A 27738-nucleotide genomic window follows, 5' to 3' on the forward strand; every position below is an offset into this window, starting at 1 on the left:
AATCTCGGCTCACTGTAGCCTCCACCTCCTAAGCTTACACAGTTTTCCCATCTCAGCCTCGCAAGTAGTTAGGACGACAGGTGCACACTGCCACGCCTGGCTAATTTTCGTATTTTTAGTAGATACGGTGTTTCCTCATGTTGCCCACGCTGGTCTTGAACTCCTGAGCTCAAACAATCCACCCACCTTGGCCTCCCAAAATGCTGGGATTATAGGTGTGAGCCACTGCGCCCAGCTGCTTTTTTCTTTTTGTAAGTATAGATGTTATCTATCAACATCCTTCTGTGGAAAAATGAAGATTCTTCCTCTCCCATGCTCCTCTCCACTAGTAGGAAATATAATTCCATTCTCGGATTCCTTCAAGACAGTTTTATAATTGAGAATAGATTAATATCCAGTGTTTACACGATTATGATGAAGCAATGATTATTCCTAGCCTAATCATGTTATGTAATTACATTTCTTACAGAGCTCCAATATTTTTCCCCCCCCCCTTTTTTTTTTTGAGACAGAGTCTCGCTCTGTTGCCCAGGCTGGAGTGCAGTGGCATGATGTCGGCTCACTGCAAGCTCCGCCTCCCGGGTTCACGCCATTCTCCTGCCTCAGCCTCCTGAGTAGCTGGGACTACAGGTGCCCGCTACCACGCCCGGCTATTTTTTTGTATTTTTAGTAGAGACGAGGTTTCACTGTGTTGGCCAAGATGGTCTCGATCCCTTGACCTCGTGATCCACCCGCCTCAGCCTCCCAAAGTGCTGGGATTACAGGCATGAGCCACCGCGCCCAGCATTTTCCCCTTTTTTTTGAGACAAGGTCTTGCTCTGTCACCCAGGCTGGAGTGTGGTGGTATAATCACAGCTCACCGCAGCCTCAATCTCCCTGGTTCCATCAGTCCTCCTGCCTCAGCCTCCCAAGTAGCTGGGACCACAGGCACCCACCACCATGCCCAGCTATTTTGATTTTAATAGAGATGAGGTCCCGAACTCATGGACTCAAGTATGTGTGTTGAGTCGAGTCCTCTCAAAGTGTGTCTGCTTCGGCTTCCCAGAGTGCTGGGATTACAGGCATGAACCACCGTGCCTGGCCTCTTTGTTTTCTAGGTTCTGATGCAACTCCCAACTCTCCACCAGGCATGCAGATCTCTTGATAGGCTCACAGCACTCTGGCGACCTCCTGATTTCCTTATCTCCCTTGAAGCATCACTCCTGTCTTTTTTTTTTTTTTTTTTTTTGAGACAGGGTCTCCCTGAGTCATCCAGGCTAGAATGCAGTAGTGCAATCATGACTCACTGCAGCCTCCAACTCCTGGGCCCAAGAGATCCTAATGCCTCAGCCTCCTGAGGAGCTGTTTTCCTTTCTTTTTTCTTATAGAGACAGGGTCTCCCTGTGTTGCCCAGGCTGGTCTCTAACTCCTGGCCTCAAGCAATCTTCTCGCCTAGGCCTCCTCTGTCCTACTGCTGCTGGACTCACGGTGGCCCTGGGACCTCCTGTGACACCATTTCCTCTCCTGTTTTTACTCCCTCCTTTTGGTGGCGTGTGTTCCTGGGCAGAAAGGCTGCCCTGCATGATGGAAGTGTGTCTCCTGCCTCCAGTGCTAAGTGAGAGGGTGCTGGCCTCAGGGCTTCCAGCCTGCATTCCTTCCTCTTCCGGATTTGGTCAGGTTTCATCTCCTGGTTTCCCTGTGTGCTGGAGGCTGAAGCTGATTCCTTTCTCATCCCAGGCCTCCCTGTGTGAGCTGGGCTTTTCATCCTTTTTTGGGAGTGTTTTAGAGTTCTCATATCTTGAGTGACCTCACATTTCACAGTGATGTTCACCGTGTAGATCTTTAGCCATCCATTTTGCTGGGCACTGGGTGGGCCTCTCGGTCTGCAAAGTCATGTCTTTGAATTCTGGGGCAGTTTTGTAAATTATTTCATTACTGAGATCCTTCCTTGTTTTCTTTTTGGAACTCTTACTTGCCACATGCTGGGATCCAATAAGCTCAAAGAATTCCACACACAAAAACATAAGGACAAATACATCAGGACACATCATAATTTCCAAAACAGTATTGTAAAAGAACAAAGCTGTAGGACCCATACTTTCAATTTCAAAACCTACTACAGAACTACAGTAATCAAAACAGTGTGGTACCACCATAAGGCCAGACACACAGATCAATGGAATAGCACTGAGTTTAGAAATGAGCCCATACATCTGTGAGCAAGGGTGCCAGGCCATTCCATTGGCGGGGGAGCATCATCTCTTCAACAAAAGACGCTGAGACAGACAGACATCCACAAACTCCCACGTTAAACCATCTATAAAAATTGACTCAAAATCGATCAATGAGCTAAATCTGTACAGCTCTTAGAAGAAGACATAGGGGTACATTTCCATGAACCTTGGATTTGCCAATGGATATGACACCCAAAGCATGAGCAACAGGAAAAAAAATAATTTTGACTCCATCAAAACTAAAAACTGCTGTGCATCAAAGAACATTACGAAAGTAAACAGACCGGGACCAGTGGCTTATGCCTGTAATCCCAGCACTTTGGGAGTCCGAGGTGGGCAGATCACTTGAGGTCAGGAATTCAAGACCAGCCTGGCCAACATGGTGAAACCCTGCCTCTACTAAAAATATTAAAAATTAGACCAGGCGCAGTGGCTCACACCTGTAATCCCAGCACTTTGGGAGGCCGAGGCAGGTGGATCACAAGGTCAGGAGTTTGAGACCAGCCTGACCAACATCGTGAAACCCCGTCTCTGCTAAAAATACAAAAATTAGCCAGGCGTGGTGGTGCATGCCTGTAATCCCAGCTCCTGGGGAGGCTGAGGCAGGAGAACTGCTTGAACCTGAGAGGCGGAGGTTGCAGTGAGCTGAGATCGCGCTACTGCATTCCAGCCTGGGTGACAGAGCAAGACTCTGTCTCAAAAAAGTAAAAAATAAGAAATACAAAAAATTAGCTGGGCGTGGTGTTGGGAACTTGTAATCCCAGCTACTTGGGAAGCTGAGGCAGGAGAATAGCTTGAACCCAGGAGGTGAAGGTTGCAGTGAGCCAAGATCACACCATTGCACTCCACCCTGGGCAACAGAGCAAGACTCCATCTCGAAAAAAAAAAAAAAAAAAGTAAAAAGATAATCTACAGAATGGGAGAAAATACTTGCAAGTCTTATGATAAGGGCTTAGTATCCTGAACATATAAAGAGCTCCTACAACTCAACAAAAAGACAACCCAATTTAAAAACAGGAGATGGACTTCTCCCAAAATATAACCAACAGGCACATGAAAAGATGGTCACTCAACATCACTAATGATTAGAGAAAGGCAAATCAAAACCATAATGAGACACCTCTTCATACACACTAGCATGGCTATAATAATTTAAAACAAGAAAATAACAAGTGTTGATAAGGACCTGGAGAAACTGGAACCCTCGTGCACTGTTGGTGAGAATGGAAATCGGTGCGACCACTATGGAACACAGCTTGATGGTTCCTCAAAAAATAAACATGGAGGCTGGGCACGGTGGCTCACGCCTGTCATCCCAGCACTTCGGGAGGCTGAGGCAGGCGGATCACCTGAGGTCAGGAGTTCGAGACCAGCCTGGCCAACATGGTGAAACCCCGTCTCTACAAAAATACAAAAATTAGCCAGGCACAGTGGCGCACACTTGTAATCCCAGCTACTCAGGAGGCTGAGGCAGGAGAATTGCTTGAACCCAGGAGGGGAGGTTGCAGTGAGCCGAGATTGTGCCATTGTACTCCAGCCTGGCAACAGAGCAAGACTCCATCTCAAAAAAAAAAAAAAAAAAAATTAAACATGGAGTTACCACATTAACCAGCAATGCCACTCCTGGGTACACACCCAAGAAAAGTGAAAAGAGGTGTCCAGACATACTCGACCATGAAGGTGACAGCAGATTACTCACAAGGGCTGAAAAGCAGAAACCAGGTGTCCATCACCGATAAATGAGGAACCAAAATGTGGTCTATCCACACAGTGGCTTGTTATTCGGCCACAAAAAGAAACCAAGTACACGTGCTCTGACATGCGTGAAAATACCATGCAAAGTGAAATAAGTTAGACACGAGGCCACAATTGTGTGATTCCATTTATATGAAATGTCCAGAACAGGGAAAACCTATTTTAGACAACAGAGACACAAAGTCGATTAGCAGTTGTCAGGGAAGGAGGAAGACGGGAGGGGAAATGATTGCTTCATAGGGTGATGACAGAATGTTCCGGAATGTGACAGAGGCGATGCCTACACAACTTTCTGGATGTACTAAATGCCGCTGATTGTTCACTTTAAAGTGATTGGTTTGCAGGTTATTTGAATTTCATCTCAATTAAAAAACCCAAACACTCAAACTGCTCCCGCCAGCTCAGCCCCGAGCAGACGGCGCTGCCCGTGGAGGATGCTGAGCCACCCAGGCTTCTCCCCGCCCCCTTCCTGGACTCGTCTCTCTTTTGCCTTTGATCCACTCTGCCCAGTCATTGCCTGTGTTCATCCTACCTGGCCGACTTCTCTCTCAATATTTCCTTGGTGAAACATCCTAAGAGGAAGTTACATTAGAGAAGATCACATATTTCATCTCATAGGCCGTAAACAGGGCCATTTAGGAAGCCATGGGTTAATGAGGGGAGACGGATGCTCCGCGCCGTCTGCAGGGATAACGGGTGCCAGGCCAGGCAGTTGCCAATCACGTGTGTGTTTAGGGCTCAGGAAAGCGAAGAAGTGGGCGAGGGTGGCGGGCCCGCTCCGCACCGCTCAGCGCTCCGGACTTCACTTCCGGTCCCGCTCCTGGGCGGCCACGAAGTTCAGCAAATCAATGGCGGTGACCACCCCGAACACCATCTGCCGCTGACTGGACTTCCCGGTGCTGTGGTCTGAGGGGAGAACGAGGCAGCGGGTTTGCAGGCGCCGTGGGAGGCTGGGCGGGCTGCCGCGGGGCAGGAGGCTCCTGAGGGCCTGGGGCACCATGAGGGCCCAGCGGCCAAGGCTGTGTTCCTTTTTTTTTTTTTCTGAGACAGGGCCTCACTCTGTCCCCCAGGCTGGAGTGCAGTGGTGCAGTCTTGGCTCACTGCAACCTCCACCTCCTGGGTTCAAGTGATTCTCGTGCCTCAGACTCCCGAGTAGCTGGGACTTCAGGTGCACATCACCACACCCAGCTAATTTTTGTATTTTTAGTAGAGATGGGGTTTTGCCACGTTGGCCAGGCTGGCGTCGAACTCCTGACCTCAAGTGATTCGCTTGCCTCGGCTCCCAAAGTGCTGGGATTACAGGTGTGAGCCACTGTGCCTCGCCAAGCCAGTGTTCTTCTGATATGAGCCCCATGAGCCCCAAGGCCAGGCTCCACCCACCGCACGAGCCCCACGGGCCCCAGACCAGGCTCCACCCACCGCACGAGCCCCACGGGCCCCAGACCAGGCTCCACCCACCGCACGAGCCCCACGGGCCCCAGACCAGGCTCCACCCACCGCACGAGCCCCACGGGCCCCAGACCAGGCTCCACCCACCACATGAGCCCCACGGGCCCCAGACCAGGCTCCACCCACCACATGAGCCCCACGGGCCCCAGGCCAGGCTCCACCCACCACATGAGCCCCACGGGCCCCAGGCCAGGCTCCACCCACCGCACGAGCCCCACACCAGGCTCCACCCACCACATGAGCCCCACGGGCCCCAGACCAGGCTCCACCCACCGCACGAGCCCCACGGGCCCCAGACCAGGCTGCACCCACCACATGAGCCCCACGGGCCCCAGGCCAGGCTCCACCCACCGCACGAGCCCCACGCCAGGCTCCACCCACCGCACGAGCCCCACGGGCTCCAGGCCAGGCTCCACCCACCGCAGGTCAGGACGCACCTTTCCCTGGCCCACCGGCTGAGCTGAGGCGCTCATGACTTCAGAGCCGGTGTGGGCATGAAATTCAAACCCGCTTACAGGGCACAGTGGCTCACTGGCTCACACCTGTGATCCCAGCACTGTGGGAGGACAAGGTGGGAGGATCATTTAAGCCTGGAAGTCTGGGACCAGCCTGGGCAAGATATTGAGACCCCGTCTCTGCAGAATATTTTTAAAAATAAATTAGTCGAGCATGGTGGCACATGCTTGTGGTTCCACATACTTGGGAGACTGAGGCAGAAGGATGAGTTGAGCACAGGAGGTCGAGGCTGCAGCGAGCTATGATGGCACCACTGCACTCCAGTCGGCAACAGAGCAAGAGCCTGTCTCTAAAAACAGACAAAAACCCCTCGCCACCACGGGCAGCACACAGCTTCCATCTCTGGCCTGATTCGGTCTTCACCCCTACTTGCTTTCTCCTGGCAAGCGTGGACTCGGTGTTAATGCTGGCCCAGGCTCCCATGCCACATACCCAGACAGGGCTGTTGTGATGGTTAATTTTAATACAGATTAACGGGGCCGTGGGAGCCCAGGCGTTGGTCACACATCGTTCTGCGCATGTGTGAGGGGATTCTGGATTAGCACAAGAGTCAAGAGGCAGATAACGTGTGCTACTGTGGAGGGCCTCACCCAAGCAGTTGAAGGCCCGCATAGAACCAAAGGTGGAATTTCCTGCCTTGGGGCTTGAACTGCTGGCTCTCCAGTCTCCTGCCTGCCGCCTCACCCTGCAGATCTCAGGGTTTGTCAGCCTCCGTGATCTCATGATCCAGTTCCTTAACACAGATCTCGTTCCCCCTCTCTCCCCACTCCCCACATATCCTCTTGGTCCTGTGTCTCCACGGGACCCTACACCAGCTGTCATGACGCACAGAGGGGTGAGCAGGGTGGGGGTGAGGAACATTGAGGCAGAGCCCTCGGAGCCCGTCCCCCCTCCGCCACGGCTGTCACTCCTCTCTTTGTTGGCAGAGGTCCCTTGGGGTGGCCCACTTAGAGCCCCAGGAAAACATAGGGAACCCAGATGAGATCAGCTCCTTGCGTTTCAGGGAAACCGAGGCACAGCAACTGTTGGAGAAGGGAGCCCTGGGAGCCCTGAGTGCTGCAGGCTTCTGCGGCCCTGGCAGCCCGGCCCTGAGGCAGTGAACCAGGGCTGGCCAGGGGACTTTTCGACAAGGGCCAGTTGGTGGTATTTTAGGTCTTGGGGGCCGTGCCGTCTCTGTTATGAGCATGCAGCCCCGAAGTGCTCGAAAGCAGCCACAGAAAGTGGTGACAAGCATGGACATGCTCCAGGAAGACTTGATTTGGGGACCCTGACATTGGAATTTGCACCTTTTTTTTTTTTTTTTCTGAGATGTTCAAACACAAGTAAATATGAGATTAAGAGGGGGAACCCTCCTACCCAAGCTCGGGGGTGGGTCCAGGACCCTGAAAGGCCTCCATTTGCCGTGGGGAGGCTGTGACTCTGAGCCTGAGAGCCATTCTGAGGGGTGGGTGATACCTACCTGCAGGCCCCCCCACCACGCCTGCCCAGGCCTGGTCCTGCGCTGCAGAGCCAAGGACAGGAGATGGGGTTAGACTCGGGGCCGTCACGGACCAGCCTCAGCCGCGGAGCGCTCACCCACGGCACACAGGCCTGGCAGGTGGGCAGGCTCCGGGCTCCAGGGCCCCTCCCAACTCTTCCCTGTGGGCCCCAGGCCCAGGGCTGCCATCTATGACCCAAAACCTGCGAGCGACTGTCCTGGCCTGTGGGGATGTGGTGGGGACGCCCAGGGATGTGCTCAAGAGTTGCAAAACCTCATGAGCTCGCTGGGAGCGGGGCTCTGAGGACAGCCCATCAGTGGCTCCTCTGAGACCCACATGGGGCTTCCATTCAGAGCAGCCCTCCGAAGGCCAGGAGGCTGTTGGGGCAAAGGCTGCCTCTCCAGAGCTGTGGGACATGGCCAGGGTCAGGACTTGAAACCCTTCTAGATGTTTCTGGGCTTGTCCCTGAGAATCCCCAAGACTGCTGGCCTCCCCGGAGGCAAGGGGCCTGGACTGCTGAGCCTCTGCATGCTGGACCAAGGGCCTTACCGAGTGTGGCCTGATGAGGGGTCCCTGAAGGAATCACAGGTGCAGCCCACCAGCCCGGGGCGTGTGGGAGGCCCGGGCATAAAGACTGGGTGTCACTGAAGGTCGGCACCACCCACTCCCCTAACACCCCGCAGGGGATGGGGGCCCAGCTGCTGCCCATGGCAGAGGCCAGGCTTGGTGGCCTGACCCCAGTGAGAACCCCACGCACAGAGCAGGGCCCCACTCACACTGGATCTGCTCGTGCACCACCAGGGCGAAGTGGTCCATCTCCAGGATGTGCGAGAGCCTGCCCAGCGTGTCCGTGAGGCGGATCTGCAAGGGAAGTGCGGTCAGTGGCAGGGGGGACACGGCCCCACAAGCTTTCTGTGGAGTGAGAGGAGGCGCAATGGTGGGTCCTGCAAGGCCTACCCGGGAGGCAGTGGCAGCCAAACATGAGAAATGCATGGATTCGGGTGACGTCTCGGGTGTGTGTGTGATATGGGAAAGAAGTCAAATTCGCTCCTAGGTTTGGGCAGAACCCTCAGCCTTTCCAGTGTCAAGAGCCACACCTGCATGTCCCAGGGGATCCGTGTGGAAGGTCACACAAACTTTCCTGGGCCACCCTCAGGGCAGCAGAGGGTGGGTGTCTCAGGACAACCATGGAGTCTGACCAGCCCAGCAAGGAGCCACCGTGGGCTTCTCCCGGAATGTTCTAGCTCTTGTTGGATAACCAAGTGCGTGCACAGGCAAATGAGGCTGGGCATGAGAAAGACCCCGGCAGACGCCTCATGGTGCCGGGGACGGCCTCTGAGTGCGAATGACCTCCTTAAGTCCCCAAAACACGGCTGGTGTGGATGAGCCTGCACTGATGAAAGCCTCCTCTCCGGCTGCTGCACTTGTAAAGTGGGTGCTTCTCAGCTTCATAGTTTGAGGGATGCAGCCAGCTTCGGCCTAAGTGGTGCTGAGGGTCGAGGAACCAGCACCCCCACACGGGAAGCGCCATGTCCTGCCTTCGAGGCCGGGGGGACTCGGACACCCTCTGGGGTCCCAAAGTGCCTGCGCACCTGTTTGAACTGCCTGTGGGTGACTGCGCACCTGTTTGAGCTGCCTGTAGGTGACTGAGCACCTGTTTGAGCTGCCTGTAGGTGACTGGGTACCTGTTTGAACTGCTTGTAGATGACTTTGCCAACTTGGTCTGATGGCTGCACCTTCCCGGCAAGCAGGGACGACAGCATGTTCCCAAGCGTCACCATTCCCAGGATTACCCTGTGGGACGGGGGCAGGCAGGGGTCAGCGCTCATACCTCACCCCTCCGAGGACGGTGGGGCACACCCTCAGCTGCCCCGGGGAGGAGCGCTCTCTGGCCACACATGGAAGTCCTCTGCCACGAGCCTACACACGGCAGGAACCAGGCTGGGCCCTGACGGGGAGAAAGAAACCAAGAGTCCTTGGACCTGTTCAGCCAGGGTCGAGGGTGACCAGCCGTCAGGTTTCCGCAACGTGGGGCTCTCAGTGGCCATTGGGCATGTGTGCCAAGGCTTTCTGCTGTCAGACATGTCCTCGGGGCATCTCTCTCCTGACCCTCAGGTGGGCCCAGGACAGCCTGAACACAAAGGGTGGGTGGGCTGAGGTCTGAGGGACTGGAGTGAGCATGGCACCCTTGCCCCAGGCTTCTCAGGGACCAGCAAGGGGCCAACGCCCTGAACGTCTGCATGGGGCAGCCCAGGCAGGCCTATGAGCCCAGCTGTGGGGTCTGCACGGCTGCCCTGTCCAGTGACACTGATGGGGTGCAGCTGGACAGGCAGAGCCCAGGACTGAGCTCTGGGCAGGGGCTGAGACTGACCCCGCCTCGTCCACCACGGGCGCCTGGTCGAAGCCCTTCTCCCGGAGGATCTCGATGGTGTGCTCACAGGTGACGGTCGGGAGCACGGTCAGTGGGGCTGACAGGCTCAGCTCCTGAACTCGGAGGTGCCACCACCTGAGGGAAGAGGGCAGGTCGGGGGGATCAGGATAAGGACAAACGCTCTCACACACCCGCCAGCAGCACCTCAGCAGGAGGCCACAGGGACCACTCTCCTGCCTGTCACACTGGGCAGGGCCAGCACAGGCAGCGGGTCTCTGGCCGAGCGGTCTTACCAGGGCTTCTTCTCCGTGAGGTCCTCCTCCTTCAGAAAGCCCTTCTGCAGCATCCACCTGTCGCTCAGGAACTTGGTCCTGCGGGATGGGGGAGTCACCGAGGCCCCGCAGGGCCCCACCAGGCCTCCGCCCCTGCTGAGGGGCACGCACTGCCTGCCCAGCCCCTCTCCTGGACCTCACTGGTGCAGCAGAGACCCCCAAGTGCTGGCTGGAGGCCCCAGGGGGAAGCCTGGGGGCTGGACTTCCGCCCCCCATGGCCAACAAGCGTGTGTGAGCATGCACACAGCCATCACTCAGGCACTCAGATAAACATGTCCTCTCATGCTCGCTCTTTGCGCCTCGCACACTCACATACACGCACAGGTACACATGGCAGGCTGGCCAAGTATGTGGGGAGATGGTGTTCTTGCACTGACGGGGGTGGGCAGGAGCCCTGCACAGGACAACTTGACCTTGGGCACCAGATGTGAATCACCCCACACTGGGGAACCCAAATGGGGGCACCCACCAGCCAGGCCTGGCCCTCCAAGGGCAGCTGAGCTCTCGGGAGCTGTGTAGCCCCTGCAGCTTGCAGGCCATGGAGGAAACCCTGCAGGTGCAGGGGGCAGGGCATGGGGGTCTCTAGACACCCGCCCTGGTACCGCCTCCGGAGACCAGGTGCAGAGCAGCGCCAGTCTCAGCCTGGCTGCCCGGTGACCAGCGAGGTCTGTGGCATTACTAACCGAGGGGCCACTGGGCAAAATAGTCATAGCAAGTCCTAGGGGGCCACCTGAGCAGCAGGGCTCTTGCCACCCGGGCAGCACTCGGTTCCAATCTGGAGTTTGGGGGAAGCAGCAGAGGAAGTCAGGGTGGATAGGAGGTGGCACAGGGCCCAGCCCAAGAGGACGTCAGTCCATGTGGCCAGGGCTACCCCTTGGAGCTCATGGACCCCAGAGCAGTGAGGGGGGCAGACACCAGAGAGGGAGGGACAGGAGGAACAGAGAGGGAGACACCGTCTTTCATGCCCCTCCCGTCAGGGCTGTCACTGCGAGTGTGCATTGATTTTCACAGCATTAAGAGGCTGGGAAGCCCCACAGCGTGAGGGCACGCGGGCAGGAGAATGGAGGCGGTGCTCGCAGGGCCCGGCTGGCCTCCTCCCCTCCCAGCTCTGGCTGCCGGCTCTCAGATGAGGCGTGCGAGGCATCCAGAAGGGTGGCAGGACGGAGAGGAGCAGGGACCTGGGAGGGAAGCCGTGTCTTACATGTAGTTCCGCACTGAGTCAGGCAGAATGACCACGCAGCGCTGGCCCTCCTGCAGCTCCTGCGCGGCCTTCACAGCCACCGCCACCGTGCTGCCGGCACTGCCACCTGCAGAGAGGGCCACGAGTCGGACGCGCCAGGGTGAGCGTGCGTGGATGCACGCGTGTGCATGAATTGTGCACGTGCACGCATGGGAGCACGTCAGACATGCTCTGAAGGATCCGTCAAGAGGGGTTGCCTCGGGGAGAGGGGCTGGGAGGACCCCACTTCTCCGTGAGCATCGGCTTCTTCCTTGTGCACCATGGAGTTTTCGTGTCCACTCAGGGCTTCATAATGAGCTGGGGTGGGCATTGGTGCCAGGGAAATGCCTGCGGTGGGGCTGCGGCCCCTGGCAAATCTCCCGGCCCTGAGCCGAGAGCCAGCGATGCTACGAGGACGGAGCCCCCAGCACCACGCCTGCAGGCTGCCTGACTGCACACTGCGCTCTGCTTTATAAACAAAAGACTAAGGCTCACAGTGACACCAGCTGTTCCTAGGAGCCCTGAAGTCAGAGTCAGAGGCGTCTTCTCTGGGCTTAGTTTGAGGGTGCACACAGCAGTCGGGAAGGTCTAAGTCTGCACCAGGACCCCCACAGGAAGAGAGGCACCCTCCTCTGTAACGGGGCCCATGGACCTGCTTTCCAGCCCCAAAGGCAGGGGCTTGTTTCTCCACCAACACGGGGAACAGGGAGACTGAGATAGGAAGGGCCCAATGATTATGGGCACCAAGTCACCTTTCATGACAGATTCATCTGGAAAATGCTTTTCTTTGCTTTTTTTTTTTTTTTTTTGAGAATGAGTTTTCGCTCTTATCACCCAGGCTGGAGTGCAATGGCATGATCTCAGCTCACTGCAACCTCCACCTCCCAGGTTCAAGCAATTCTCCTGTCTCAGCTTCCCAAGTAGCTGGGATTACAGGCATGCAACACCACACCCGGCTACTTTTTTTTTTTTTGTATTTTTAGTAGAGACGGGGTTTCGCCATGTTGGCCAGGCTGGTCTTGAACTCCTGACCTCAGGTGATCCACCCGCCTCGACCTCCCAAAGTGCTGGGATTACAGGCGTGAGCCACCGCACCTGGCCAGAAATGGTTTTTCAATCAAGACTTTCTTCCAATCTCTAGTTTGGGGCTCAGCTATCGGGGGACTTGGCCATGCTGAGGGCTGGTTTCCTTCCACTTTCCCTGTCACCACCCCCAAAGTGACATGACACACGGAATGCACATGTTTTGAAACCTCATATGTCCCTGCCTGGGTTTTAGAAGCTGGTGTGTGCTCTCCGAGTCCCCAGAGGTCTCGATCAACTGTGGTCCCTGCAGGGCCTGTGTGGCTGGCTAGTCAGTGGCATTGCCAGCGGCCACCTGGTCTGTCCACTCCCAAGCAGGTGAGCAGAGGGGTACGGGGTGGGAGGAGGGTGAGTGGGGTTGATCCTGGACAGCCTCAGGCTCCAGTTCCCCTCCCCAGCTGCTCCAGGGTGCTCGCAGCACCCAGTCCTGGCCATGGGCCCCGTCAATGCAGAGCCACCGCCCCAGGGGCCCTGGTGGACTTGCTTAGAAACAATAAGTGCCATGAGAGCTTCAGCCTTGTTCTAGAAACACATTCTGGACGGCAGCTCGAAGCCCCGCCCCATGGCCTCCTGCTCTCACCCGAGCAGGTGACCACACTGGGCAGGTGAGGACCCAGGCAGGCAGACAACACCTGAGGCTCGTGGCCGCCGCAGTGACACTCCTCAGAACTGCTGTCTTACACGTGCAGGTCGGTGGCTGACAGAGGGTGCGCCTCCAGCCATCCCCGGTGCCCCCAGCCATCTCTGCCTTCCCCGTACCCCCGTGCTCACCACCCACTCACCACACAGCAGCCCCTCTTGCGCGATCAGCATGCGGGCAAAGGTGAACGCCTCCTCGTCGTTGCTCTTGAACCACTTGTCCACCACCTGAGCAGGACCCCACCACAGCCCGTCAGCATGGGAGCCACTCCCACGTGACCAAGGGGGTGAACAGCCTCGTGGTGGACCCCATGTCTAGGCGGCAGGACCCCAGAGGTCACGCCCCAGCCTCTCCCCCTGGGATCGGCACGTCTGCAGACTTTCCAGTTCCAACACGTTTTGCAGACAGCAAAACTGCCTGCAACTGAGCATCCGTGTGACCCACCTCTGCCCTTCGGTCTCTGCTCTCCCTCAGGCCAAAGTCACCTTTTTGGCTCTTAACAGAGTTTTCTGGGGCCTTAATTTTCCCACGTTTTCCCTGCTCCCTGCTCCCTGCCTGTGCCACCCGGGCTACCTCCCTTGGTGAGGTCAGGCCACATGTGCGGACATCGTCCCCCAGTCTACTTTGTCTCGATCTTCGAGACCAGCTTCTCACCACGCGTGCGGGGATTGCCCTTCTGTTCCCTTCAGTGGAGAAGCCGGCTGGGGCCCAGGGTCAGCCAGGCTCCCCAGTGTGAGGGTGAGTTACAGGCTGCACCGGCACTGGGGCCGGGCTCTGGACTCGACTTACCGTCCTGTCCAGCACCGTGGGGATGAAGTCGTAGCCGATCCCTTCCACCTCATAGGTTGTCTGCTCTGTCTGGTTCAGCTCCTCTGGCTCCGCGAGGATGGACCCTTCGGGATCCACCCCGATGATCTGCAGAGCGCGCAGCTTCAGGGCTCAAGGCCAGCAAAAGCCCTGCCTGGACATGCCTCGCTATTCTATGATTGGAGTGGCCAATACCGCCGTTAACAAGTGCCTGCTAACGATCTGCCCGTGGGTGGTGGCCTGTTCCCAGCCTCAGAGGCAGGATGAGAAACCCAAGAACCCAGGCTCCAACTATTAAAGTGATAATGACCTCATCTGGACTAAATGTACAGTGCAGGGCGCTCAGAAGTGAAGGCAGGTGCCTGGGAGGAACTGACCTCCCCGGGGTGCTTCTCGGAGCGGGGCCCCCAGGACAGCCCAGACAGACCACCCTGCAGCAGAGCAGCAGAGCCTTTGGGGACAAAGGGCATTGCTGGGCAGTGACGACTTTTTCAAGGGCAAGCAACAGGGAGAGAACGCTCTTGTCTCATCAGCGGGACCTTTCTAGGCGCCCCCCCTCCTCAGACCTGCTCTTAACCCCGAGTCCAGGAACCCTCCCCCAACTCCCGCAAACCCCAGTTGAGGGGCAGACTCAGGACCAGAGGACTTAGAGCTCCTGGCTGATCCTCAGAGGCCCCCAGATGGAACTCCGACCCCCCACTCAGCGCAGGAAGCCTCTCCAAGACACTGGCTGGTGAGCGAGCACCCCGCCCCAGCTCCTTTGGGTCACGAGCTGCTGGTCCCTTATCTGTCAAGCACTGTCTTCCCAAACACCTCCCAGGCAGCGCGGAAATACTGCGGGAGACAGCATGCTGAGCAGATCGTGAGGAATGAGATTCAGCTCAGAAGCCAGGGCCACTCTGCATTGCCCCTCCCTGGCCCGGCCACACCACTCACCCTGCATCCAGGACACTTCTCCTTCAGCTTCCTGGCAATGCCCGTGATGGTGCCGCCTGTGCCTACTGAAGCCACCAGCATGTCCAGCTTCCCTGGTGGATGGATAACATTCTTGGGTCCCCGCCTGGCCAGCCCACCACTCATAGTAATAATCATTGAAAACACACTTAGCCCAAACCACGGCGGGTGACCAAAAAGTTCAAAAGAAAAACTTCTTCTCCAGTTGGAGCAGCCCTCGTTGCTGCCCTTGGTCCGTGAAAGCCTCAGAAACAGGCAGCCTGGGGCACCCCAGCCCAGTCTTTGCTCAATGACACTCGGCCCCTAAAACCGCCATTTGGCTGGATGCAGAGACAGGACCCTGTCCGGGGGGTGCAGGCGCTGAGGGCGGGCAGAGGGAGGCTGTGAATTAACCACCTCCGTGGGCTGTTGGATGTTTGCGTGGTGTGAGTGAGTTAACTGAATTTACACAGGAAATGGAATCAGTCTTTTAGGCTTCAGCGCAAACTCGCTGGGCGCTTACACTGCTGGCCGCCAGCGCGGGCATCTGGCGGATAAGTCACAGCAGGGAAAGACTCAGCCAGGCGGAGCAGCTTGGGCACCCATGCTGAGACAGGACTGTTTTTGCCAAATAAGAGAGTTCTCACACATAAAGCCCAAACAAGCAAATGCCTGGACCTTACAGCCCGGCTCCTGGGCACGGACTGAGGGTGTACTCCAGCCCATGCCAACACCGGATTCCCAATAGGAAGCCAGGGTGCCAACCTCCTGGCAACTTGTCTCTAAAGGGATCTCTTGGGAAAACCTCAGTACCAACCCCCACAGGCCTTCGCACCGAGTCCCTGGAAAAGGGCCCAAGGAGCCGGCCTCATGCTTGTAACAGAGAGTGAGCTCATCGCAGATGTCACCAGCCCTGTTCTGCAGATGAATCTGATGCCGAGTCAGGGCATGATCCCAAATGAAGTCCAAGCTGTGAGCCCAGCACCAGCCTGGGCCCTGAACAGACTCGCTCCCTGCATTCTCTGCAGGAGGAGCCCCTGCAGACACGCAGAGATTGCTGGGTAAACAAATATAGCCCTGCCCTGTGTTTGCTGTGACAGGTAAGCCACAGGCAGAGGCCAAGAGGGCACAAGGGAGGGAGGAAACTGTTGTAGAGAAATGCTCTAGAAAGCATTTCACAGAGGGAACATTTGAGCTGGGTTCTGAAGGGTGAATAGGAGTTCACCAAGGAGAGGGCAAGAGATTTGTACACTCCCAGGCAGCCAGGGATAAATGCAATCAAGATGGACAGAGGGACGCACCCTCACACTGCTGCAGGATCTCATCAGCGGTGGTGTCGTAGTGAGCCAGGGGGTTGCTGGCGTTGCGGTACTGCATAGAAAGAGAACAGAACCCGTGAGCTGGCCCCCGACACCTCAGTCACCCCCACATCCCTGACCGAGACCCTCCTAGGGAACGCCTGTCTCCAGGCCCCAGGCGCCTCACCTGGTCTAGGATGTGAGAATTGGGGATTTCGTTCTTCAGCCGCCAGGCCACCCCCACGTGTGACTCCGGGGAGTCGAACCTGGCATTGGTGGGCGTCCTCACAATCTCAGCCCCCAGTGCTCTCAGCACGTCCACCTGCAGGAGGGAAAGCGGTGGCCTGCACCTTCCGCCTGGCCCAGGCACCCTCATCCCCTGCCCTATGACCCCGCCCCTGGCCACAGCCACCCACCTTCTCGGAGCTCATCTTCTCTGGCATCACGATGATGCAGCGATAGCCCCTCACAGCCGCAGCCAGGGCCAGCCCAATCCCTGAGGGAACACAGAGGGTGAGAGGGACCCAGTGACCCCAAGCCCTGCCCCGCCCCTGCCTGGGACACAGGGGCACACCCCGATGCCGGTTCCCCTAGGGCCCAGGGAAGAGGGTTCTGTGGGATTCCAAAACTGCCCAACATAGCTGCTTCTGCCTTCAAGTGCAGAGGGAGAGAGACTGCCAGAGGCGGAAATAAAAGGTACACGTCAAGGAGGGGGAGGCAGTGGTGCAGGACAGGAGATCTGGTTCCTCTGGGCCCGGCCGGGTACACAGGCACAGGAACAGCAGACTCCGGGTGCTCGTCTTGTGTGCCAGGCACTTCCAGGTGCCATTGCCCCGACAGCATCGGCACTGGCCCCGAATGCTGGTCAAAGGAAGCTAGGTTGGGACACAGGCCGGCAGCGGGCACAAGATGCCAGGGAGCAAGCGGCCAGGCGGGCCAGCACATGCAGCTGCAGCTCAGCCATCCCCCCTGGGTCCTGGCAGGCTCGGCATGGGTAGGGGACAGCCAGCCCCGGCCACCCCGGCTGGGCCCGACACCCACCGGTGTTCCCGGATGTCGGCTCGATAATCGTGTCCCCGGGCTTCAGCGTCCCGTCGCGCTCAGCATCCTCAATCATCCGCAGGCTGATGCGGTCCTTCACGCTCCCGCCCGCGTTGAAGAACTCACACTTGGCCACTGAGAGGCAGAGATGAATCACAGAGGGGACCCCCTGACCACCCCCCATTGATTCCTGCTCACCCCCCCATTACCTGATACACCCCAGGATGGGGGACGGGCTTGGGGGTCTGTGGGTTCTGAAAAATTACCACCTCTCCACTCACCTCCCCTACACCTGCACCTGGGCACTAGCCTATCAGAGCTTCTCCCGCTGCAGCCCATCCTACCGGTCCTGCAGGGCGCAGAGCAACTCTGTGGGAACCCGAGAGGCATAAGCAGCCCTCACTGGGGGGCGCTGCAGAAAACCCCGTCCCCCCACCCACGAGCTGGGATTGTGGCGGGCAGGCGCCTGGATTTGGGTCCCCTACACCCCTATGCCCAGCCATACCCGGCGGCCCCTGCCAAAGCAGCTTGATGTCCTGAAGCCACGGCGCTGGCTTCCCCATCGGATGGGGGCTCGCATACTCTCCCTACAGCCTCCCATCGTCCCCCTTCCCCTGTGGGGCGTCACCTGCCCGGGGAAGGGCTCCCTGCACGGTCCCCGCACAAGACCAAGGCCTTCACTTGTGCGTCGTTCCTTACTGCAGGTCCGCTCTCCCTCTCCAGCTCTTAAAAATATTTAGTTTTTATGAGAGAGAGACTGGGCTGCATGAAATGTGATTTGAGGGACCGGGGACCAGCCTGCAGCACCTCAAAATTTCTGAAAGCCACCACCAGACAGGTGTTGCCCCTAGAACTAGGACGAGGCACTGTGTGTGGTGGGGAGGGCTCCCCGGGTCTGGCCCTCCACAGGCCTGCATTCCGGGACCCCTCTGGGTCCCATACTGTGAAGCCCTCAGTGAGATCATTCTCACTAGCGCCTGGGGGCCAGCTCCGAAGCAGAAATCAGAGCTGGTGGCCTCGGGCAAGCCACGTGACCAACCTGACCCTCGGTGTGTCTGTCTGTAAAACGGGCATTCCAAAACCTACTTCAAGGGCAACTGCCAAGTTTAGACATCATCCCATACGGAGCACAGTGAGCCAGCCACACTTGCTGCGTACGAGTTAAGGGTCCCTATTGTCTGACAAATGAGCACAGAGCCGGCCCTGCTGCCTTGGGGGTCTCTGTGAAGGGGGCTGCTCTGATGCAGCTCCGAGATTTCCTTCCCTAGACGGGGGCAGAGGAGGGCCAGGCTCCCATGAGGCCCCTGCTGTGAATCGGCGATCGGTTCCCAATGCACCGACCCCTGACTTCCTTCCCCCAGCGCCTGCCCCAGCTCTCACATGTGCCCCGGCCGTGACATTATAGCACCTCGGGATGAAAAAGTCCCAAGCCATGTTACTGGTTCCCTCTCCTTCCCACTCGAACTGCACCCCTCCATCTGGCCCTGTCGCGGGGTTCTCCACGGCACCCTTCCTGCCGCCCTCCGAATTCACATGGCCTTGGTCATCTGAAATACGAAATTCCGTCCCCGCCTTGTCCCCAACGCCTCTGCGCCCACAGCTTTCTCCGTGACGATGCTGAGGTCTACCAGGGCCCTGCGCTCTTGGTGAAGAGCGACCCTTAGGAATTCCCTCCACCCTCTTGAGCCTGGAAACTGCGTCCTGCAAAGAAATGCCCTTCCCCGGAGGCCTCAGACCACACCTCAGGTGACCCCCTGTACACCCAGGACGAGGCCAGCCACAGACCCTCCAGATTCCCGTTTTCTGCCTCATAAATGATGAGCTGAACTGTCTGTCCCCACGAAGCTGGCAAGACAGAGGTAACCGCTCCCTGGACAGCGGGTGGCTCACAGCACGTGCTAGGACCCGTCCACTGCTCCTTAGGAGGCATGACGCTAACCCTCCCCACCTGCTGGCTTCTGCCTTTGACCCTCACCCAGACCTTCACACCCTCGCTGCTGCCACTCCGGCCTCAGTTCAAAGGTCACCTGTTCATTCCCTGATCCATCTGCTGGGGAGCCACTTCGGTCACCCTCTGACACAATGCCCTGTTGTGTGTTTTTCCCAAACTTAAGCTGATATGTTCTTGGCCACTCATTAACCAGCGTGTTTTCTGATCCCAGGGCCTTGCCTAAGGGACCCATCCCAGGACCTCCCAGGCCCACAGAGCTCACGGAGCCCAGTGTAGATGGAGGAAGCCCCTCTCCAAAGCCAGGGCACTCACGGAGCTCACACTTCAGGCCGAACTTCTTCCCAATCTTGTTGATTCTGACCATAGGGGTGTCCCCGATTTTCTTCAGAATATCTGGCAAGATTTTTGGAGATTTTGCCCTGAAACAGAGGAGTCCACAATTATTCAGGAAAAAACAAAACAAAACAAAACAAAATAGTACCAGCCCTGGTAGACGTTGTCTTACACAAATCAACACTTGAAGAATTGGCAAAAAAAAAAAGAACTGGCTTTATCTGGGTGGTGGTTACACAAATCTGTACACAGATACACCTAACACACACCCCACACACACGCCTGAAACACACATACGAACACATGCTTAGACATACAAATCTATAAAAAGCAAATCATGCCTGTGGTTTATTTGCACCAATGCCAGCTTCCCAGGTTTGAAAATGAACATACAGTCGTGGCACATGTTGTTAGTGGGAAGCTGGGAGAAGGGTAAAAAGGATCTATTATTTTTGCTACTTATTGTGAGTAGTAAATTATTTCCAAATAAAGAAGTTAAAATAAGCAAATACTGACTCCAAAACAAAGGTTTAGGTCCACCTTTTCAGAAAGGCTTTACTGGAGAATGACATTTCCTTTCATCTCTCAGCATGTGACCATAGGAAGCAAAAAAGTGAAGTGCTGACCTCAGGGCAGAGACTCCTTAGACCAGGGACAATGGCTGCAAAGTGCAGGCGGGATGTCTAGCCCTGCACAGAAAATGTCAGGCATGTGGCAGACACAGAGCCCTGGCAGAGGCGCTGTCGGCCAGGCTCGTGATGCTCTGCCCTGCAGCATCTGGCTGTGCAAACTCTCAAACCCTGGTCCAGGTGGTTTCCTAAATGGCCTTCATGCCCCTGCCATCCTCCCCCAGGGAGATGCCAATGACGCCCCCTATCTATCTGCAGCAAGCTCACCACGTGCTCATCTGGGAACACGCATGGCTTACAGCGGTCTCCAGACCCGCAACCCCTCCCTGGCCCTTGCAGCTCCGATGACACCCCGTGGCTAACCCTGAGCCCCCTCTTCAGCACAGGCACCTGCTAAACAGCCAGGGTCCTTGGGTCCTGCCCCCCAGGAGGCGACACTTAGACCTGGGGTGAACCCAGCTCCCAGAGGTCCTGTGCCATGGAGGGAGTGCCACATTTGCAGGGAGAGCTGCCCTGAAGGCCAAAACAGGCGCCAACAAGAGCAGCTGGAGTCCAACTGCGCCCTTCCCAGGGAGCAGAAGGCAGTCCTGCCAGGTACCCAAACTGTACAGGGGCCAGGAAGGCTCCCTCGGAAGCAGTTCTCAGCGGAAGGGAACCAGGCTTGGCAGGTGTAGAGAGCCAGGGCCAGGTGGAAAGCCAAGCCCCCGGGTGACAGCGCCGGGGATTAGTTCATAAACTCAGTTCGGGCATCCGGCCAGCCAGGCGGGAAGAGGCCCGCCTCCCTGCAACAGGTGTGCTGACTCAGCACTGGGCCTCGGTGGCTGTGAAGATACCTGAGAAGTTTGCAGAGGTGGTCAGGGCCAGGCCCAGAGCACTTAGCAAGATAAAGGATCTGATTTGCAGGGATAGCCCTGGAGCCCCTTATCTCAAGGACTCCCACTTCCACAGCCCAAGAGGCTCCTGGGAGGACGCGCCACACTGTCCTAGAATGAACCTCCAACTCCTGACCCACCTCTGCAGCACCTCCCCGCAACGCCACTATTCTCAGGGGCCCTCTGACTGGAGACAAGCAGCATTGGCTCTGCATCTCAGGATGGGGGTGTCTTCGGAGGATGAATGAGGCCAGTATGTGAGGTGCAGGTGCAACGCCATTTACAACCTGGAGGGCATCGTCTCCACCTCATGCCCTAGAGTTAGGAGCTCACGGAGCCCTCAGGAATCCGGCCTGTCTTCCCTGCCCACTCCACCCCCCAGCAGCCACTCCCGACGTCACCGGGCCTCTCACCCACTGCTCTCTCAGGTTTGTCTTGGCAGCAAGAGCCCATCCTCCTGGCTGCCCAGCCATCTGCTTGGCCTCCTGAGCTCCCAGCACTGAGTATGTTCAACACTCAGACCTTCTGGGTTTGTCCACTGTCACTTCTTTCTATTGCTGCACTGAGAGTACACCCAGCCACCCCCACCCATTCTGAACTGTAAATCAACAACCATAAATGCTGGTAGTGGTGTACACAAAATAGGAATCATAATCCCAGCACTTTGGGAGGCTGAGGTGAGTGGATCACCTGAGGTCAGGAGTTCAAGACCAGCCTGGACAACATGGTGAAACCCCATCTCTACTAAAAATACAAAAATCCGCTGGGCGTGCTGACACATGCCTGTAATCCCAGCTACTAGGGAGGTTGAGGTAGGAGAATCACTTCCTAGGAGGCAGAAGTTGCAATGAGCTGAGATCACGCCACTGTACTCCAGCCTGGGCGACAGCGAGACTCTGTCTCAAAAAAAAAGAAGGAATCAAACATCTAAGAAGCACAGTCTTTGATCTATTTGTTCTCCTCCAAGGAGGTTACACTAAGGAAATAAAGATAATCCTAAGGCTTAGTGAGCTTGATTTCAGTTTCATGCTGGGGTAGGGATTTTTGTTGATTTGTCTTTTCCACTGATAGATCTTCTGCACCTTGAGCAGGGCATGAAATGCACAAGGCGCTAAGGAAAGACTCATTGGCTAAATGAATGTGTAGAATCTTCTATTGCAGTTATGTAAAATGAGGTAACTGCAAACATCTACCCCGTAGAGGGCTTACAAAATGATGGCTTCTTCACCGAACAGTCTGTGCCACCAGAAAAACAGCCCTCGTGGAAAAATATGTAATGCCTACGGGAAATCTTCATGACCTAGAGTTAAAGGAAAAGTGCAGGCTGGGCCGGATGGTGGCTCACACCTGTAATCCCAACACTTGTGGGAGGCCAAGGCGGGCGGATCACTTGAACCTAGGAGTTCAAGACCAGCCTGGGTGAAACCCCGTCTCCTAAAAATACAAAAATTAGCTGGGTGTGATGGTGGGCACCCATAGTCCCAGCTACTTGGGAGGCTGAGGTGGGAGGATCCCTTAATCGGGGGAGATTGAGGCTGCAGTAAGCCATGATTGCACCACTGCACTCCAGCTTGTGTCTCAAACAAATAAAATAAATAAAAGAGTGCAGGCAGGATCCTGGTCACTCACCTCCAGTGAATGCACATGTGCAGCCACAGACCGGGCAAGGCATGTGACCTGGGCACATTTATTTATTTATTCCGGAACTACTTGCTGAGCATCCACTGTCTTGCCAGGCACTGGCCTAGGCGCTGGGCTGCAGCATAAGGAGGCCTTGGCCTCTCAGAGCCTCACCTACACAGCGTGCCCCCACCCCCAGCTCCTCAATCCAGAGTGACTACAGGGGGTTACACCTCATGTCCTCCTGGCTGTGTGGTGTCCAGGTAACAAACTCCTGCCCTCCAGGTTATGGATCAGCCCTCTTGTGATCAAAAGCAGGACTTACGGGGCAGTGTGGTGATGCGGGGACTCGGAGGCAGGCCGGCCCAGCTGCCAGGTGCACCTGCTCGGAGCATCGGGCCGGATCCACAGGGGCTCCTTGGCTTCCTTATCCTCTGGGGGCCCCTTCTCCAGGCTCCCCTTCGCTGAGTGTGGCCCTGAGCGGTGGGGGCAGCCTGCGGGCCCCACTTCCGCCTGGGGGGTCTCAGAAGGCATGCTGGGACCTGGCAAAGCAAGGAGAGAGGCGTCGGTTCAGGCTCGGATGCTGTGGGGTTCCAGCGAACCCTGCTGACCTGGCCCCCTCTGGGAGGGGTGCTCTGCTCCCTTAGAGAAGCCGAGGAAGAACTGCACAAAAACACAGGCACCAGCCCTGTGGGCAGCCACTTGGCCATTTCTCTCCTATAGGCATATGCCAAAAAAAATGGAAGCAGACAGTTGCTTGGGCCGAGTGCGGTGGCTCACGCCTCTCATCCCAGCACTTCGGGAGGCTGAGGCAGGAGGACCACTTGAGTCCAGGAGGTCAAGACCAGCCTGGGCTCCAGTCCCGTCTCTATTTAAAAAATAAAACAACAACAACAACAACAAAACAGATGCTTGCACACCCGTGCTCACTGCTGCACTATTCACAAGTCAAAAGGTGGAGGCAGCCCACGTATCCGCAGACGGATGGACGCACACAGTAGGCTCATACACATGCTAGAATATTACTCAGCCATAAGGCAAACGAATTCTGGCACACGCTACAACACGGATGAACCTCACGACGTTATGCCAAGTGAAATAAGCCAGACACAAAAGGACAAATACTGTGTGATTCCACTTCCACGGCGAGGCACCTGGGACTCTCGAATGCCCCTCTATGTCTGGCAAATTCATAGAGATAGAAAGTAGAACAGAGGCTGCCAGGGGCTGAGGTGAGTGGGGAAGGGAGGGTGATTGTTTAATGGGTGCAGAGGTTGTGTTGGGGATGATGAAAATGTTCTGGGTGGAGATAGTGACGGTGGTTGCATCACACTTAATAATGGTTACAGTGATAAGTGTTATGTATATTTTACCCAGGATTAAAAAAACACACAAGCACCTTGAAATAGATGAGACAAAAAAAAAAAAAAAAGGAAGAAAGAAAAAAGAAAGCCAGGCGAGGTCCCATCTGCTGCCCTTTCTCTGTGGGGACAAGGAACCCACAACCACCTCCCACCTCGCCTTCTTCAGAGGGCCCAGGACTGGACTCAGCCCCGCATCACCCTCCTTTGATTCTCCACATTCAACAGGAAGACTAAGTCCACAGCCGTCACTCACCGGACAGATGGTGCTGACAGTTCAGCACTGTTCAAACTCTGTAAGGAGACAGCGACAACGGAATCTGTCGTGGGATCCTGGAATAGAAAAGGGGAGTGAGGAGAAAACTCTGCAAATCTGACTCAAGCGCGGACTTTGGTTGATGTCAACAATGGTTATGTGATCGTAGAATTGGCTCATTAATTGTAACAAATAGGTCTGGCACGGTGGCTCACGCCTGTAGTCCCAGCACTTTGGGAGGCCGAGGCGGGCGGATCATGAGGTCAAGAGATCGAGACCATCCTGGCCAACATGGTGAAACCCCGTTTCTACTAAAACTACAAAAATTAGCCAAGCATGGTGGCGCGCACCTGTAGTCCCAACTACTTGGGAAGCTGAGGCAGGAGAATCGCTTGAACCCGGGAGGCGGAGGTCAGTGAGCCGAGATCGCCACTGCACTCCAGCCTGGCAACAGAGCGAGACTCCGTCTCAAAAAATAAAAATAAAAATAAAATAAAATAAATAAAGTAACAAATATACGACATCAGTTTAAGATCTTAATAACAGGGGAAACTCTAACTATTTTCTCAATTTTTCTGTAAATCTAAAACTGCTCTTTTTTAAATTTTCGAGACGGAGTCTCGCTCTTGTTGCCCAGGCTGGAGAGCAGTGGTGTGATCTCAGCTCACTGCAACCTCCACCTCCCGGGTTCAAGCAGTTCTCCTGTCTCAGCCTCCTGAGTAGCTGGGATTACAGACGCCGGCCACCACACCCGGCTAATTTTTGTATTTTTAGTAGAGACGAAGTTTCACCATGTTGGCCAGGCTGGTCTCGAACTCCTGACCTCAGGTGATTCGCCTGCCTGGCCTCTCAAAGTACTGGGATTATAGGAGTGAGCCACCCCGCCCGGCCTAAAACTGCTATTTTTTAAAAAGCCTATTAAAAAAGAAAAAGTTGCGGAAGCCGGCTGCCTTTGGAAGCCCTAGGAGTATGCTGCTCAGGTGGTCTCTGCGCACAGGCCCTACCCAGGCCTCAGCTTGGCCTCCTGGACTTCCCAGCCTCCCCTCCACATTTGCAATTCACCAGGCCGGTGGCCAAAGCGGCTTCAAACGACCCTGGAGGGTGGTGCTTTCAAGGTCTTGGGACCACGGACTCGTCTGAAAATCCGAAGGCTTTGGATCTTCTCTTCCCCAGAAAAATGCACCCGCTTTCAGAGGTTCGTGTCCCACGCTTTTCTTTCTATCCCAACCTTGTAAGAAGCCGCCGCCGTGAGCGGAGCAGCACCTTCCTCCGCGGGTCGCGGGAGTCACCTGCGGGAAGGGACTCTCCGTCTGGCACAGGCCCTGTCTGGCCTGGGGCGCGCACGCTCCGCCGCCGAATCTTCCAGAAAGCCGTGGACCCGAGGCCCCGGCAGACGCAGGCGGCCCAGCGCCTTGCTTTTAGCCCCTCGCCTCGCCCTGGAGCCCTCTCCTGCAAGGTAAGGGACCGCCGGGAACGCAGATCGCAAGCCGTCGGGGCTCTGTAGAACTCAGAGGCGCTCGGCAGAAAGCTCGCCAGGCGACCCAGACCCGAACCCGCGGGCTCCCCAAGAGGACAGCGCCGGGCGGCCGGATGCACGTGCGTCCCGGGAAGGCGGGTTCAGCTGGCATCGCCCGGCCGGTTCCGTTCGGTCCTTAAACCACAAGACCCCCTTGGGGTCACGACGTTCCCGGGGCACCCCTGCATGCGCGCGCCAGCACTCCCGGAGGGGCCTGGGGAGGGCCACGCGCACGGAGAACGGGAAACTCCTCTAGGTTTCCCGGTGGGAGATCCAGACCCTACTGAGACCCGGAAACCGCCGGCCACTCCGCCTCCGGAAGCGACACTTTGGGACAAAGCTGGGGACAAGTAAGCCCAGAAGATCCTCGGGAAGCCGAGAGTTTCGCGCTCCGCTCTCCCACCACCCCCTCCGCCTCCCGCTTGCATCCTCCAGCTCAGCTGCCGTCTCGCCTGGGGCTCAGGAAAGTGAGGTCCCAGGAAAGCCTCCATCCCCCGAACGCAACCTGGGCAGAGCCCCGCGTCCCTCCCCCAGCGGGCACCCACCCCGCGTGCCGCCCGCGCAACGACAGCGTTTACCGCCACCCCACACGGTCCGCCGAAAAGGGCGATTTGCAAACAGCCATTTCCCATCCACAATGCAGCGAAAACTCAATGCTGGGCACCGAAACGTGCATCTCCCCTGGATTCCCACCCCATGTCCCCGCTCCACGCTCCGGGACTCGCCGCCAGTGGGGTCCACTCCGCCGGCGCGGGGGCTGGGGTGGGAGCCCGGGGCCACGTGCACGGCCAGCCCCCATCTTCTGGGCGGTCAAGACCGCAGGCGTGGGCGCCGGTGGGGCGGGGGTCTTGGGAGACCCTGTCTCGCCGCCTTTCGGTGCAGATGATGCAACTCTGGGCGGAGACGCGGAGAGGGAAACCCGGACCCAATTGAGATCCTCTGTCCAGAGAGGGGAGCGAGTCTCGGTGGGGCCGGATCTCACCTGGACTGATACATGGAAAAGAGGGGCGAGCGGCTGCCCCGACTGCGGCGAGGCGGAGACGGCGACCCCGGGGTGGCGGCCTCGCGGGGACCCACGGCGAGGGGAGCAGGCGGGCGGTGATTGGCGGAGAGGCGGGGGCGGAGGCCGGCGCCCGCCAATGTCTCGTGGCAGAGCACCCGCCCCGCCCAGCCCCTCCTCCACCCCACCCAGCCCGGGCCCCTCCTCCCCACCCCTTCCCCTCCCCCCCACCCCTTCCCCACCCCGCCGCAGCCTGGGACCCGCGGGCCTGCCGGACCCCCGCCCTCCCCGGGACCCTGGCATGCCCCCACCCCAGTCCGCCCGCCCCATTCCCACGCCCTGTTGATTCAACCGCAGACCCGGGTCGCCGCCCCCTCCCCCGCCTTCCTCTTCGCCTGCCCCCGCCCGCCCCGGGTTCCACCCACCCCCACCCGCGGACCCCGGTGGTGTCCTCTACCTGGTGTTCCGATGCTGTTTTACTTGGTTAACTTCTTGCCCTTCGGGAATTTAAGGAACCTTTACTGATGAGCTTGAAACCTGCGTCCTGGTGGGTGGGGGGCGCTGCGTGTCCTCGAGGACCGACCCCGAGGGCGTGTGTCGCGGGCCCGGGACGGGGGCGCCGCGTCGGGGCGGGACTCGATGGCCGCGCTCTGTGGCCGCCGGACGCCGTGCGCAGCGCCCCGCGTGACCGCGCCCAGAGCCGGGTCCGAACCCCGAGCCGAGGCGCAGAACAGTCGCCTTGCGCGGCTCCGGTGCGGCCCACGGCCAGGGGCTGCCGGGCGCTCGCGGGGACGGGGCCGACGCCGCGCAGGGTGGTAGCAGGGGCGCCCCGCGGGGCTCCTTCGCCAGGTCCCGGAGGCCGCGGGCGGGGCCGTTTCCCAAACATCGTGCTCTGGACTTTCAGAGGCTGAACCTGATCCCCCCGCCCTATGGCTAAATGGGGGATCCCAGGCCCCCGAGTCTCCCCCGGGACCTGCAGCGAAGGACACGGACGGTGCCCATCAGCTCTGGGCAGAGGAACGTGCTGCGCCTCCGCAGCGTCCCCGGCTCAGGTCAGAGCGACGC

General features: G+C 57.4%; 1 protein-coding gene across 13 annotated transcripts; it reads right to left on the bottom strand.

The window, feature by feature from the left end:
- Positions 1–4082: 4082 nt before the first annotated feature.
- On the bottom strand, positions 4083–27738 carry CBS (cystathionine beta-synthase). 13 transcript variants are annotated; one of them, XM_063659800.1, is made up of 18 exons: positions 26656–26831; positions 24158–24234; positions 22866–23082; positions 19399–19505; positions 17136–17270; positions 16511–16590; positions 16282–16416; positions 16098–16167; positions 14800–14891; positions 13846–13971; positions 13199–13283; positions 11316–11421; positions 10076–10153; positions 9783–9917; positions 9097–9205; positions 8188–8272; positions 7393–7434; positions 4083–4874 (listed from the first exon to the last, which is right to left on the bottom strand). In XM_063659800.1, the coding sequence occupies exons 3-18, from the start codon at positions 23072–23074 to the stop codon at positions 4771–4773; spliced, it is 1698 nt and encodes a 565-aa protein (XP_063515870.1). In that variant the 5' UTR covers positions 23075–23082; positions 24158–24234; positions 26656–26831; the 3' UTR covers positions 4083–4770. The 13 variants fall into 13 exon arrangements, with proteins under 13 accessions (XP_063515870.1, XP_054324868.1, XP_054324867.1 ...); XM_054468893.2 differs by lacking the exons at positions 7393–7434; positions 26656–26831 and adding an exon at positions 27131–27738; XM_054468892.2 differs by lacking the exon at positions 7393–7434.

The sequence above is a fragment of the Pongo pygmaeus genome, chromosome 22 (assembly GCF_028885625.2).
Source record: "Pongo pygmaeus isolate AG05252 chromosome 22, NHGRI_mPonPyg2-v2.0_pri, whole genome shotgun sequence".
Taxonomy (NCBI): Eukaryota; Metazoa; Chordata; class Mammalia; order Primates; family Hominidae; genus Pongo; species Pongo pygmaeus.